The sequence below is a fragment of the Aethalodelphis obliquidens genome, unplaced genomic scaffold, assembly GCF_003676395.1.
Source record: "Aethalodelphis obliquidens isolate GAN/ISIS:26980383/991018 unplaced genomic scaffold, ASM367639v1 scaffold56, whole genome shotgun sequence".
Lineage (NCBI taxonomy): Eukaryota > Metazoa > Chordata > Mammalia > Artiodactyla > Delphinidae > Aethalodelphis > Aethalodelphis obliquidens.
Window position 1 is genome coordinate 11387604 of NW_020838000.1, and position 16115 is coordinate 11403718.

A 16115-nucleotide genomic window follows, 5' to 3' on the forward strand; every position below is an offset into this window, starting at 1 on the left:
CCCAAAGATATATCTATTCATTTTGGGAAGACAATGGGGATTACCTTTCCAGAAGTTCAGTTTGAGTCTGGTCCTTTTGTCATCCAACCAGTGGCGGGAATAGATTTAGGTTCTGCTTAGCGGCTGCCCAGTGGCCAAGGCCAAGCATTGGGGAACTCTATACCTCTGCCTTAAGGAGGGGCAGGCACAGGGGATGGTTCAGGCTTATTTAGTTCTAGGCTGAGGACCTGCTCCAGAGTCTCCCTGCCAGTGTCTCATTGTCAGCTCCATCCTTAGCTTCTGGACAACATTTATCATCCAGAGATGCAGCTAGAGGAAAGTGGCCATTGGACGCTCGCTGCTTACAGTTTCTTCCCCTTAGAATGTTCTTGTTAATTAGGTGATGAGTATCCTACATGAATTCTTTTCTCCCTTGAACTTAGAATAAAAACGTTAAGAAGTTATTTTTTTCTTAGAGTAATGTTGATGCACATTCTGGTTCCTGATGTGTGTGTCCAAAGCCCTGAAACCACACTCTTTTTGTTTCCCTAGGGTGTGAAAGGGGCCAAAGGATTGCCGTCCTTCTCTGTACGTACCTGCTAACTCCAAAGGAGCCTGAGCGCCCTGTGACATTTATTTCTCAACTCTAGGACCTGGAAGTCTGTTGGTTAATTCCTTCTGTTTTATTTTTGAGCAGACATGTGAGCTCATCCAGCATATGCAGGACCACAGTCGTAAGTACCCCACTTAGAATGATCACCCGGGGTGTCAGCATTCATAGAGGAAAAGCAGCAAATTCTGCACTCAAAATTGAGACAATTTACCAGCCAATTTCTTAAAATTAGAGATGTCACTGTGTGTATTTTGAGGCAGCATACACTGGTGACTATTGACTCCCTCTCTGGCGGCCAGCATGTCTATTGAAATGCTTCCAAGCACTAAGTCAGGCTATATCTGGTGCTTTTAATCAGGGGGAAATGGAGACACAAGGTCAGAACTCCCCTGATGGTGAAATCAATCAGTGGGGAGTCACATTAAACTTTTTAAAATGATTAACCCCTGACAAAACCTAAATGTTGAATTCAGCTGGTGTAAAATAGCCAGCCATGCCAAGGGGGTGTCCTAGTGGGTGGGAGCCCTGACTTCTGTTTATCATTTGTTACGCCTTCCCTGAGAAGGTGTGCTTGACTACCTTGAGTTAGACTTATTTGCTTTTAAAATTACTCATTCTGCCTGTATTTTCTTTACTCTCAAAATTTTAAAAGCAAAAAGGCGTTTTGATTTGGCAAATGCTCTTTTGAATTTGCTTTGAGACCCTTATAGCAGCATCTTCTATCAAAATACGTGTTAGCAGCATCAAAAGAACGCCACGGACAAGATGAGGAGAGAGTCGGCTATTTAATGTTCACCTACAAATGCGTAACAACTTCCCAGATAAACACTAGGACTCAAAAGAATGTCACAGTTCCCTCCAGGCTTTTGGGAAATATCTCAATTTTCTAAAATGAAAGTGTATTTGAAGGGAGAAGATAGACAAATTAGAGCCCATTTCTGTAGAGAGCATCAGTCTCAAAGACACAGACTTTTCAAAGCTTTGAATGCAGTGCTGATCTTAACTCTGCCTTTTTGTAGCAGAACGGAGCCATCCGTATGTGGGAATCAAAATCTATGCATTGGGTCATGAAGACTGGTTGCTCTGGGGCTGGATTAGCAGAGTGGGCTTCTGACATGGGAGCCGTGTGAACTATGATGACTCAAGGATAAATCCAAGTATGATGAAGCTTGATCTTTTAAAATTTGAGGTGTTCAATACAAAATCATAAATCCAAAAGTAAGTACAAAACTACTTCAAAAGTGTCCTTTAGGACAAGAAAGGAAATCACAACTACTGACTTCTATTATAAAATCACATGATCATGTGAACACGTGGCTAAGGCCCTTCTCAAGGCCTTGCAAGGGACCCGTGGGTGAGAGGTCGAGAGCAGTGCTGTCCAGAACTCTCTGCAATGATGGAAGTATCCACTGCACTATTAAATATGTAGCCACTAACCACATGGGACTTTGAGCCTTGATAGATGGTTAGTGTAACTGAGAAGCTGAATTTATTTCCTTTTTTTTAATTTTTTTTTTTTTTGGATGCATCGTGTCTTAGTTGCAGGATGCAGGATCTCTTGTTGCTGTGCACGGGCTTCTCTCTCGTTGTAGCTCACAGGCTCCAGAGCATGTGGGCTCTGTAGTTGCAGCACGCAGGCTCTCTAGTTGTGGCTCACAGGCTCAGTAGTTGCGGTGCGCAAGCTTAGTTGCCCCGCAGCATGTGGGATCTTAGTTCCCCAAACAGTGATCGAACTGGTGTCCCCTGCATTGCAGGACAGATTCTTAACCACTGGACCACCAGGGAAGTCCCTCATTTAATTTTAATTGATTCAAATGTAAATAGTCACATGAGGCTAGTGGCTTTCATATTGGACAGTACGGTCCTAAAGTTTAAGCTTCATTTACTTATGACTAAATCCATCTCTGATGTTTATATATATATATATATGTATATGTATATATATACACACACATTACATATATGTACACATATATGTATACATATATGTAATTGATAGCTATAGATATGTACATGGGGAAAATCTAGAGTAAAGAGTGGTTAGGACCTTTTTTAGGACCTTTTAACTTTCCAAATTCAGTGTACCTCTCTGCAACATAATGTTCCCTCCCAGGCAGAAATCCTTTCCCTCTGACAGCTGGCTATACGCCGCTGATTTATGGCCCTCCTATTTCTCCCATCCTGTTCCCTACGGAAGGACCTGTGCTTTTACCAACATGTTGGATCTGTCTGCATTTCTCCAAACCCTATTTGTTGCCTTGGTTTTTGAGTCATCTACAAAAAGCTCACAAGGCGGAACCTTGGCTGCCTTGATTTCTTACACAATACAGAACACTGTTACCCTACCAAATAATAACCCAACCTCCTTTGTTCTTCTTCCCCAGCTGGCAGACATGGTGAGTAATCTTTATTTGTAGCATATTATAATCAAGCTCCAAAATGTGGTACATCTGGAAAGATGAGTTAGAACAATGTGTTGCCTGCCAAATGATAAAAACTTTATCTGGACTTCTTTGCTGCCTCATACTGGTAGCACATCTCTGCCTCCAATAAATCACTTGAGTTTAAGCTGGGTCTCATAGCTCTTTGCCAACGAAGTGGTTTGATTTTTTTAATTATTTATATTTTAGTGACTAACATTGCCATTTACCTTACCAAGAGATTTTTTTGTAATTTCAAAAACATTTCTCCCTCCCTCCATTTTCTCTCTCCATTTGTTATCCTGTCTCTGTAGTCTTGTGGTTAGGGATTAAGATGCAAAGGGCAGAAGTGTGTGGAACGAAGGTAGGGATGATCAGATAGCAAATAAGCTGCATGTGCAGCTCAGATAGTGCTAAAATCTGTGGAGCACTTGGCTGATGTTAATTACCAAGTTGGCTTAGTATCTTTCTGGGCCATCGTTCAGGAATATTACAAAAGCTTATTACATGATGTTTCTGTATAAACCCATCATCACCCTCTTATACTTTTATACCTTTTGTATAAATCCATCGATCCATGCCTTCTGATTGCTTGTTCACTCATTCAACAAATGTGTTTTGGAAGCCTGTTATGTTCCAGTCTCTGTCCCAGACACTGGGGACAGAGGGATGAATAAGATGGACATAATTCCTGTCTTCAGAAGCTTCCATCTTAATGGAGGGATCCAGGTAGTAAGTAAACAAAGGAAAGAATTACAGAATATTTTAGTTGCTGTGAAAGAGATAAATAATGGAAGGTCCTGTCACAAAATGACACTAGGGGAGGGGAGAAATGCCTTTGAATGGAGGGCTCCTCTTTGAGACAATGACATTGAAGTTTGGATGAAGAATAAAAAGAAGCCAGCTTTGCAAGATCCAGGCAGGGAATCCTGCAAGTGCAAAGGCCATGATACAAAACAGACCCAGGTGTTTTCTAGCTGCTGACAGAAGCCCAGTGTGACTGAGACATGATGAGGAGGGGTCATGGCATGTGCAAAACTGGAGAAGGAAGTGGGACCAGATTGCACTGAGTTTTGTAGGTTATAATCAGGAGGCCAGATTTTATTCAGATTGGAATGGAAGGGTATTAAAGAGCTTATTAAAAGTATTGAAGGTATAAACGTGAACTGATGAACAATTTTTTAAAGCTTATTTGGGCCATTGTGGGAGAGTGGATTGTAGGGAGGAGAAGCATAAAAGCCAGAGCGCTAGTGTTGGGGGGAGGGGGCCACATGGAGCTATTCCAGGCAAATATGGCGGTGGCCTGGATGGGCCGCCACTGCTGGGTGGTAGTCACGTGGCGGGTGTTGTGTTTGCCTTCCTCAGTACTCATTGTCACCTGCTCCGGTCAGTAAGTTGGGTCTCCATGTGGGGGTCCACGTCTGAGGGGGGCCTCCTTGGTGCCTCCACAGTCCAGCCCAGCCTTCCTCAAGATCCTCGGGGTCCTGGCAACAAGCTGAGTTAGCCCGTAGGTGTTTTTTTTCCTGAAAACTTGATAACAGCCAGTGTTTATATCTTTTTTTCCCTTTACCTCTAAATTACAGCTGAAGCTGCATTGTTGTTATCACTGCTGTTGTTCCCATATGAAACAGCAGCCCAGACAAAGAGCTAGCAGACCACTGTCATGTTTGGTCATAATTTTACCCATTTTTTATTGTAAAATTGACGTGACCTTGATTTTTTAAATATCTGCTCAGCCCACTAAATTAGACTCAGAGGCTAATAAATCCTGTCCTGTCTCCACTAAGATACACAGTTTGATTGGGTTTGAACATTTATTCTTACTGGTCCTTTTGCCTGTGAGGGTCACAGAGTCTAGGACCAGAGGAGGTGATAATCTAGCACTAAGGTGATGAAGCCCAGCTGAGAGGGGGACCCCTCCTGGGCCAGCCTGGCCAACCTAGCCAGTCCCGGTGGGTCTGAGTCCTGAGCTCGCCTGGAAAGAGCTGAGTTGCTGGCCTCTGAATGAGAGGAGACAGCCCCCTCCAAGGGGAGCACATCAGCCAGATTTCCTCTTACCAGCATGTATCTCAACACCAGGCATCTCACCTATCCAGAAAGTTCTGTTTTTCCTGTACCTGTTGCAAAGAACTGTCCTTTGTTTGGTTTTTTTCACTCAACATTTATGAGATCCCAGCTTTATGGCAGGGACTAAGAATCTGGCATTCAAGAGAGAGATCATCCCTGTCTCCACACTTCATAAAGTAGTGGGAGAGGCAAACATTAATCAGATAATTAGACATATATAAATCTCCGACTGTGATAAGTGCAGGATACTGGGATTAGAATGAGTGAATTGGGATCAATGAATAAATCTTAACACTTACATTCGTGTTTAACCATCCTAATTCAGAGTTTCTCTAAGTAATAAGGCATATTTATTGGTTAAACTTGCATTTCTAACTGTTAAATAAAAATTTATCAGTTGAGGTTTCCTCATTCTTTTAAGTAATATAGCTGTTCTTTTTCACAATGAGTAAGTCTGTAATAATAACAGTAATGGTGAACATTAGTTGAGCACCTGCTGTGTACCAGGCACTGTGGTTCTAAGTGCTTTCTTTACCTGTGTTGATTCACTTAATCCCCAGCACAGGCCTAGGCAGTGGGTGCGGTTAGGACTGTCATTTTACAGATGAGCAAACTGAGGCACAGAGAGGGTAAATCCCAATCTGTCTGAAATTATCAACAGAGCTTCCACATCCATCCCTTTTTAACCCCTGTTAAATTTCCTTATTAAGTAAAGAATGTATGTTTTAGTTTGTTTAACAAAGTTTCAGGAACAAACATGATACCATCGATCCAATCTCTGTAGGTAAAAGGGCATGTCCATGAGCTCTTTATTATTTAGGAGTTTTAGTAATGAACTTACAAATTTCATTAAAACTCAAATTGAATTATAGACTTTTCTTGTATTTTTTAAATTGAAGTAGAGTTGATTTACAATGTTGTGTTAGTTTCTGGTGTACAGCAGAAATTAACACACACACACTCACATACTCTTTTTCAGATTCTTTTCCATTATGGTTTATTACAGGATATTGAATATAGTTCCCTGTGCTATACAGTAGGACCTTGTTTATCTATTCTATATATAATATCATGTATCTGCTAATCCCAAACTCCTAATATATCTCCACCCCTATCCCCTTTGGTAACCGTAAGTTTGTTTTCTATGTCTATGAGTCTGTTTCTGTTTCATAAATGAGTTCATCTTTTGCTTTATTTAAAAGATCAAAGTCAGTTTTTAGAATACCATTTTAATTATTAAAGATTTAAGTGCTTGTTTTACTATTTAAGTTATTTATATTTAATGATTGTGTTTCCATATTTTAATATTTAACATCTAAATTACTTTGCCTTCTATGTGCATATCTTTTTTTCATTTTTAAGCAAGTGTTCTTGTGGTAAGGCACATGTTCTGGCCTTTTAGGAGCCCCGCGGTGCCCTGTGCATCCCACGGAGCTGGTGTTCGCGCTGGACCAGTCCCGGGGCGTCACGGAGCCAGAGTTCGCACGGATGAAGGAGATGATGACCTCCCTGTTGGGCGGTCTCCGGGTCCGGGAGAACCGCTGCCCTGCGGGCGCGCGCGTGGCCGTGCTCACCTATGACTCCCACGCCAGGCTCCTCATCCGCTTCTCTGATGCATACAGGAAGGACAGACTCCTCAGAGAGATCGAGGCCCTTCCTTACGAGCGGTCCACGTCCAGCAGGGACATTGGCAAGGCCATGAGGTTTGTCTCCAGGAATGTCTTCAAGCGGATGCTCCCAGGGGCTCACACCAGAAGAATCGCCACGTTCTTCAGTGGCGGCCCATCTGCGGATGCCCAGACCATCACGACGGCCGGCCTGGAGTTCAGCGCCCTGGACATCATCCCGGTGGTGATCGCCTTCGGCCAGGTGCCCACCATCGAGCGCTCGCTTGTGGTAAGAAGGGCAAGCTGCCTCATAACTCTTCTCTCTCTTTTTTGCCTGTACTCAGGGGCATTTACAAGAAAGCATGGAGCTGTACTAAGTGTTTATTACTAGGTACCAGGAACATGCCAAGCCTTGATGGGCATCATCCCGTTTAGTTCCCACAAGCAGTGTGTATGAGATGGGAATCATTGTTATTCCCGTTGTACGGGTAAGAACACTGAGTCTGGAGGGGTGGACCCTATGCCCAGGTTCACACAGCTGACAAGTGGCAATGTCAGGGCTTGAATCCAGGCCTCTATTCTAGTGCTTCTCCAAAGGACTCTCTGAGTTGGCTCCGGATCTAAAGATACTAAATCTGGGTAGCCAGTAAATATTCGTGGATGTCACTGATGCGGTCATGGAATGGAAACCAAAGGACTGATTTTATAACTTCACCAATCATGTAAATATCCATACTTTATAAAGGAAAAGCCATTCCAGTTATAGCTTCTTAGGTTGAAGATTAAAATCTTACTGTGGGGACATCCTGGGTGGCACAGTGGTTAAGAATCCAACTGCCAACACAGGGGACATGGGTTCAAGCCCTGCTCCCGGAAGATCCCACATGCCACGGAGCAACTAAGCACGTGCACCACAACTACTGAAGCCTGTGCTCTAGAGCCCATGCTCCACAACAAAGACAAGCCACAGCAACGAGAAGCCCACGCACCGCAGCAAAGAGTAGCCCCTGCTCGCTGCAACTAGAGAAAGACCACACACAGCAACAAAGACCCAACGCAACCAATAATTAATTAATTTAAAAAAAAAATCTTACTGTGTAGCATTTCTAAATAAACCACCTAGGATCACAGCGACCTTTAAAACACTCTATCAATAGAGCCTCAGTGGCAGGGGTTCCTTACAAAACACCTGCTGGACCTGGCAGAGTGTCCTTCTCGTCATCTGTGACCACCCAACATGCTGCTTTGTTCTCCATTCATGGGGAAGCCATGAGGAGAGACCCCATGCATCTGCAAAGGGTATTGGAAAATGCAACCTGAACCAGAAGGACAAGCGTTTAAAAATTAATTCATGTAGAGAAAGGAAAGTGAGAAGTGACCGAGTCACTGCCTTCAGGTGTGTGCAGGATTATTACTGGAGAAAACTAGCCAGCCAACTCCAAGTTAGCAAAATCTCTTATTAGAGAAACTGAGAATCATAGCAGTGGAAACTCCAGTTTAGATTTGAGTAGGAGCTTTCTGAAGGCAAGATTGACTTAACGTTGCCATGGGCCAGATGGCTAAATGTAGGTGGTCAAGACACCACCTTTCTCTGAAGGCCTTTTGTAGGGGCGGTCACTCACCTGGCAAGGGTGACTTCTGTCTTTCTTGGAGAACTAGGATTAAGTGGCTTTTTTGAGACCCTCTCCAGCTCCCTAATTTTCTGTGAAAGTGCTAAACTAAGCAGACCAGAATTGAAATATAGTACTCCTCTGTAGAATGCAGAAAGTGGTGCTTGTTTCCTAGCATTGGTGTGAAGAAGAAATGATGTAACTCCATGCACCAGTGCCTAGGACATAGCAAACACTCAAGAATGGTAGCTCTTGCTTTAATTATAATTGTTATCAGTTTCTTGATGGTGAACTAAAATCTGTTTAACTGTATTAAAGTCTGGGTTGTAAAGAAGCTGAAACTGCTATTAGCATCATTGAAACTAACTCAGAATTATGCAAATGAGCAGCCTGATCTATGAGGCTCAGAAAAGAAAATGCACATAAATTAGAAGACTGGGGCCCGCCTATGCTAATGAAGCTGCTTTGAGAGGCAGCGGCTCAAAGATTCTGTAAGTGGATTTGGTTACACACAGAGTCCTCCTAATTCCCTCTGTTTATTGGGAACAACCATTGTTCTTTGGCTTTATTTAGTCACAAAATAGGAGACAGCTTAATATCCTGACACAAATGATTGATGGTACTTGCGATACAAATTTAAACAGATGCAATTCCACCTACCCTCTCAAAGGTATGTGCATAGCGTATAACTTTAGAAAATATATTTTGTAGAGTTTTTCTTTTAAACTTTGGAGTGTTAACAGTCCCACTTAGAGATTCTACCCACATCACCTAGAGACTCCTTGTTCCTTTCTTGAAGGAATTGATCTCAAAAGAGCACCAATGAAGGTTCAGATTCTTGACAATGACCCTCACGGATTGGAGCAGTATTGGCCCCAATATCCCTTGGGTAGAAAAAGAGTTAGAGTTGCAGACAGAAGTCAGACTTGGTCCCAAGGTTCATTCATCCAACAGATGTTGAGTGAGCAGCTCATATATACCAGGTGCCATCCTAGGCTCTGAGGACAAAAGAGTAAGTAGAAAACCAAAAGACCTCACCTATTAGAGGATGGAGCTATGCAGGGTTGTCTAGAAGGGCTCAAAACAAATTGATGAGAACCCAATACCTGACATTGCAGAAGAGAGATGATGTTACTACTTCTCCATTTCCCTTCTGTTTCTTTCTTCTATCCATCTCTTCGCTTGCTCTTAAACTGTCATTTATTAGTACTTTAAGAACAAAGCTCAAAGTTTTAATGACACAATAAATTTTTATTTGGAGGCCATATCACAAAACCCCTTGTTCGTTTCATAACCATTGTGACTTTTCTATATCTTGATTCATCTGAGAGTTCAGTAGAATCCAACTGAAATTTGGAACCTGTGTTGACACATGTGGCAGGTCTCAGAAGCAGCTGCTCTGAAAACATGGGCTCATTTCCCTATGTTTCTGAGGAAACGTGTTGTGTGATCACCATCTTGGAAATTTTTCTTGATGGTCTGAAGCCAAGTGATGAGCTGTTCTTCCTTCTGGAATGGAAGACTATTTTTGATTGGAAAAAACTCAATCTCAGCTTTGTTTTGTCCGTAGGGTTTTTCCTTTAAATTTGTTGGGCAATTACCTCTTAATTCTGGTGAAATTTTATTTGCTGCCCGTGAAGAATTCTAATGTGGGCTGGGTCTCCCTTTATAATATATGTATAAGAAATGTGTCCTTTATAGCTAGCCTTATTTTTTTCCCTTTACTCTGCTGTTTAGCTTTGCAGGTGAGAGAAACATTAGGTGTAATAGTTGACATTACAGATTATTCTAGGGATGAAACAGAGCTGAAATTGGGGGGAGAGAGGGTTAATGGGAAACTTTAGCACTCTGAGCACCCTGCCCTTTTATTTTTATATGGATTTCCTTTGTTAATAGAGAATTGTCTAAAGAATGTTAATGGTATCTTTTTCGAATGCACCAATTCATGGAGCCCCATGATGTTGAGAAAGCAAAGAGCAGGGTATCATCCAGAATGATGTACTGAAGGCTCATTTTACCCATGTGTGGATCATCCAAGCTGGTGCATCTTTGAATCCACAGGAAAGTGAGCAATAAGAAAAGTGACCCATAGGACCCTTTTATTTTAAATCCCCAACTCACATTCATCTTGGGGAATTTTTCTGTGATATGCTAATTACAGTTGCTCCAATGACGTGTGGTAGGGTGAGTGATCTCTAAGACCACATCTGCCGTACTTTATTGATTAGGGAATTACTTGGGGGAAGGGGAGTGGAGAGCACAGACCCCTTGAGTTCTCTCCCAGTTAAAAAAAAAAAAAAGACGCACTAGAATCAATGAGTGGAAAGTATGGCTTTAGGTTGACACCAGCATGTTGATACATGGTTAAATGTGAAGCCTAAGTTATCAACTAGTGCCACTGCCAGAAGGATGGAAGTTGCCACATGGTAGACACACAGAACACAAGCTAGTGAACAAAGGGCAGCAATCTCTGGGTGACATGGTGAGAACACTGTTCCAAATCAAGTTAGAACCCCCTGATACAAAACTATAGTCAAAGTAGCTCAGGCAGAGGGTGGAAGGTAGGTCTTATGTGGGGAGAGCAAAGTTTTTGTTTTGTTTTGTTTTGTTTTTTAATACACCTTTATTGGAGTATAATTGCTTCACAGTACTGTGTTAGTTTCTGTTTACAACAAAGTGAATCAGCTATATGTGTACATATATCCCCATATCTCCTCCCTCTTGCGTCTCCCTCCCACCCTCCCTTTCCCACCCCTCTAGGTCATCGCAAAGCATGGAGCTGATCTCCCTGTGCTATGTTGCTGCTTCCCACTATCTATCTATTTTACATTTGGTAGTGTATATATGTCGATGCTACTCTCACTTCACCCAAGCTTCCCCTTCCAACCCTTGTGTCCTCAAGTCCATTCTCTACATCTGTGCCTTTATTCCTGCCCTGCCACTCGGTTCATTAGTACCATTTTTTTTTGATTCCATATATATGTGTTAGCATACGGTATTTGTTTTTCTCTTTCTGACTTACTTCACTCTGTATGGCAGACTCTAGATCCATCCACCTCACTACAAATAACTCAATTTCATTTCTTTTTATGGCTGAGTAATATTCCATTGTATATATGTGCCACATCTTCTTTATCCATTCATCTGTTGATGGACACTTAGGTTGTTTCCATGTCCTAGCTATTGTAAATAGAGCTGCAATGAACATTGTGGTACATGACTCTTTTTGAATTATGGTTTTCTCAGGGTATACGCCCAGTAGTGGGATTGCGGGGTCATATGGTAGTTCTATTTTTAGGTTTTTAAGGAACCTCCATACTGTTCTCCATAGTGGCTGTATCAATTTACCTTCCCACCAACAGTGCAGGAGGCAAAGTTTAAACTGGAGGCATCTGTATTCCTCCCCACTCTGGGCTAACTTTCCTCATCTATGAAATGGTGGGATTAGCTTCTAAAATTTCTTCTAGCTCAAGCCTTCTGTGACTTTTTTTTCCCAGACCCTGATAGTTGGCAATAAGAAATTACTTTGCCCCTATCAGATGGACTGATCCATGCTCTCTGGATTTGGTTTCCTGGTCCCTCATCACAGTCCAGATGAAGCAATGGCATGATTCACTGGAAATATTGCCCAGACACCTATTAAAAGCCGTTAATAATTCAGGCTAATTGTGTCTTCTGGTGGAAAAGAATCAAGAGTCAAGACTGTGTTTACAGGTCCCCATTCACAAAATGTCCCCATTTATGTCCCCATCACCTGTCCCTTTTCTGCCACCCGACTATCACAGGGTCTTTTCTTTTTTTAATTAATTTTTATTGGAGTATCGTTGCTTTACAATGTTGTTAGTTTCAGGTGTACAGCAAAGTGAATCAGTTATACATATACATATATCCACTCTTTTTTAGATTATTTTCCCATATAGGTCATTACAGAGTATTGAGTAGAGTTCTCTGTGCTATACAGTAGGTTCTTATTAGTTATCTATTTTATATACAGTGATGTGTATATGTACATCCCAATCTCCCAGTTTATCCCTCCTACCCCTTGGTAATTATGTTTGTTTTCCGCATCTGTAACTCTACTTCTGTTTTGTAAATAAGTTCATTTGTACCATTTTTTAAAACTTGCTTATATGTGGAATTTCATCACAGGGTATTTTCTTTTTCTCTCTTCTCTTAAACCACACGATGCTCACTCTCACTCTGTTTCCTCCCTCTCAGTCTTTGTCAGACACCATACCTTCCTTTCTCTATGCATTTGTGCCTAGAAATTTAGCTAAAAGCTTCAGTTACCGCTTATTCCCTCCGAGCCTCTCCCTCTCACCCAGATGGCTTAGGAAGGCAAACACAGTGGTCTCCCAGGGAGGAATTCAGGGGAGTGCTGATTTCTCCATCTCTTATACACGGGAGAATAAAAGATGGGAAGAAACAGAGATAACTCTCAGGAAAGCCCCCACCCCCCCTTCCCATGTCCCTTGCTCCTCAGTGAACAACATAGAAGATGACCAGCCTGCAGCCCTATCCGTGCTCAGCACTAAGATGGGGAGACGCACTGCCCTCAGGACCCCAGTTCTGTGTTTCTGATCAGCTCAGGTGTCCATCCCTGATGCAATCCGCTCTGCTGAGAGATGGGGTCACCCCACACCAACACAGCTGCCTGAGTCGCACCTCTGTGGATCAAGTATGGGAAGGAAGCTTCCCTGAGAAGGAGGGGAGGGGGTTAGCCAGATGGGTTCACAGGAGAGACTAAATGTTGTGTGACACATCTCTGAGGCATTGGGTAGGATCACACCCACAATACGCTTTCGACTGTCAGTGATCTCTGAGTCAATTAACTGACAAGCTAATTATTCTTCATTATTAGGAGCCTCCATATTGTCTGCCTCTCTCCAGCCTCAAATTCCTCGGGGAGGTTACTAATAATAGGGCCAAATTGGAAAGGGTGGGAAGTTGTTCAGAGGAGAGCTGCCTGGACGTGAATCTGGGTCTGCACTTCAAAGCCAGGGTCAATGCCTTGTTCGTGGTGGGAACTCAAAGCCAGTTCTAAAGCACATCTGTGATTTCACACACTTGTCTGGACTTGGGAAGAGCGGTGTCTCTGGTCCTTTTCCTTAAATGGTTTCCATGGCCAGTGTCTTTTGATCAGTCCTTTAACCTTTCTCTGAGCTTCAGTTTCCTCGTCTGTAAAATGGGAATGATGAACTTAGGAACGAACTCACTGGGCTGTGAGTGGAAGTGCTTTGCTGTCTCTGATGACCCACGTGGCACCTACCTGGTGCCAGTAAGTGCTTTTCAATTATGAATTCATTTAGTGTCCACGGTAGCCCTCTTAGGGAGTAGTATGACTATTCTGTTCACAGATGTGGAAACAGAGGCAAAGCCACTTGTCATCCAGCTAAAGAGAAAGTCATGGGTTAAACCCAGACAGTACTCAGCCCCTCTGCCCTTCAGCCTCCCTTGGACCCTCTTAGAGGGAGGGCCCCCCACTTCCCTCTGCAGATCTCAGCTCTCTGGACCATCCTGGGATGTTCCTGCAGCCCCACCCATGAAGCTATTCTTCCTCTTGCTTCTGCTTCTTGCAGATTGACGACACTGGCAGATTCCAAGTCACCATGGTTCCACACAGGACTGACTCTTCACCAGCACTAGAGGGACTCCAGCGGTGCACTTTCTGCTACGGTGAGACCCACAGGGAGAACATAACTTGATCAGGCCCGTTAAGCAGTGCAGTGAGTCACCATTGGCAGGAGCGGCTGGAACTTGGCAGCAGAGACGCTAGTGGCCTTGAGAGGATCTCTCTGGGGCTCCGGCCTCATCTCGCCACACAGCCTCATCCACAGATGGAGCCTCTCAGCTCATGCAGCTTCTAGGAAACAGGAATCATTTTTAGAAAAACTTAGCCTGTCCCATTGCCAACTTCTTCATGCTGTATATTTATGAGTTTTCTAAATCTCAAATGTTCACAACCCCAAAGAAATGCTTTACAGTGGGAGTGGAAATTAGCAGAAATTCATGCATTTCTCATTGGAAAGAGGTTTTCTCAGACTCCCAAATGTTAAGCATCAGAAAGATGTGCAATGCTGGTTTGTCTGTGGTTGTGTTTTATACACAATCTATAGGTCTAGCTGGAGAACCGGACAGACCTGTATTTGAGTATTCTAATAATTTGAATGTTCTAATAATTACAAAGATAGTGGGACCCACTGAGGTTACTGGTGGGTGTGATAACTTCCAGTTATCAGACGTTCATTATTAGACACACACTGTTCTAATTGCTTTATATAACACTGATGGTGATGATGATGATACTTAATGCTTAGGCTATTGGGTTTATTGTGTTCTAAGCACTCTTCTCATTGTTTCATTTGATCCTTATAATCACCCTAAAATGTTTGAAAGGTTATTAGCTCCATTTTACAGATGAGATGAAATAGTTTGCTCACAGCCAGATCAAACCCGAGAAAGCTGGCGTTAAGACACCTGCAATTTATGAGAAACACAGATCTTATTATGCTGTTCCCTGAAACTCTGTATTTGGCCTTGAAGAAAATGCTTAATTCCTCTCCTTCTGCATGTGTGTCAATGAGATGCTCATTCTGGTCATGTGAGTGACTTCATAGGGAGGTGGCGACTCCAAGGGAGAAGTGGGATTTCTCCTAATAACCCTCTCTTCCTTCTGTCTTCCCCTCTGCTGCCCTCTGATCATTTCCTCCCCCCGCCTCCCGAAGAGCTCACCACACCATGGGCAAATACATCCCCCTAGAGTTCTCAGCTGTGCGTAGACACATCAGTGATGCATTGTGCTGGTCTGATGCATGGTCAGAAGTTGCCAGTGTGTGTCTGGGGATATATTTTGGCTCCATTTCTTGGCTTAAATCCTTGTTTTGTCTCTGAGGCATATAATGGAAGGTATTTTGGCTGTTGTTTCCTGCAATTAAGAAACCCCACAAAATTGAATAAATGGGCAGGCTACTGTCCCTGATTTTAGAAACTGCCTTGCACACAGGTGACTGTGCTGTCATCTGCCTGTTAAACAGCGTCATCAAACTTTATTGAATTTTAAGAAGGGAATCATAACTTGTTCAGAGCTTATATCTCTATTGAGTCCATGAGTAAGTCTGAAGTTCTGAAGTCTGCTCCATCCCCTAAGGATCTGCACTCTGGTTATTAACCTTTCATTTGACAGCTTTTGTTCATGGCCAGGCCCATATCTAAGTACTGGCTGTCCACACGTGTGTTTTTCCATTTCTCTTTAGTTTTTAAAGAGAAAATTCTCTTTAATTCTCATCCTTAACCATCAACTGTTATTGGAAATCTAGGATTGCAGAATATCAACCCTGAAAGGGCTCTCTGGGTGAATCTAATCCAAGCACCTAGTTGTGCAGAATTAAGGCCCAGTCTTAGCTTAGATGGGGGCACACAGCATGTTTGTTACTGGGGACAGCTAGACCAGAACCCAGGCATCCTGGCTCTCAGGCCAAGGGGCCTCCCCTCTGCTGTGCTATGTGGCCTTGCCTCAAACAGTACCACACTGACTTCATACGCAGACCCTTCTAGAAATGCTGGTGTCTCCTCTGGCAAAATAACTCTATTCTCCCGCCCTCAGACTCTTCAGTAAAATTAGAAGATTAGGTGACCTCTAAGATCCTTTCATTTCCAAGTTAATTTTATTCCTCTGAATATTCATTGTGGTCAGGTTCAATAAATTAATGCACTGTTTTTATTACTATACCTTTTTAAATGAGATATGCATAAGTATTAAAATGACCTCATATTTTATGAAAGTCCGTTAACATGTAGTATTTATATTCGTTTATTTAAC

At 42.7% G+C, this 16115-nt stretch overlaps 1 protein-coding gene across 1 annotated transcript in view; it reads left to right on the forward strand.

Moving 5' to 3' along the window:
• LOC113609402 (collagen alpha-6(VI) chain) overlaps nucleotides 1-16115 on the forward strand; it is a 110059-nt gene that overhangs the window by 75121 nt on the left and 18823 nt on the right. The window contains exons 29-33 of the mRNA XM_027086597.1: nucleotides 532-567; nucleotides 677-713; nucleotides 2977-2988; nucleotides 6482-6975; nucleotides 13876-13972. Of these exons, the coding sequence (XP_026942398.1) occupies nucleotides 532-567; nucleotides 677-713; nucleotides 2977-2988; nucleotides 6482-6975; nucleotides 13876-13972 (676 nt within the window). The remainder of the gene's footprint in view (nucleotides 1-531; nucleotides 568-676; nucleotides 714-2976; nucleotides 2989-6481; nucleotides 6976-13875; nucleotides 13973-16115) is intronic.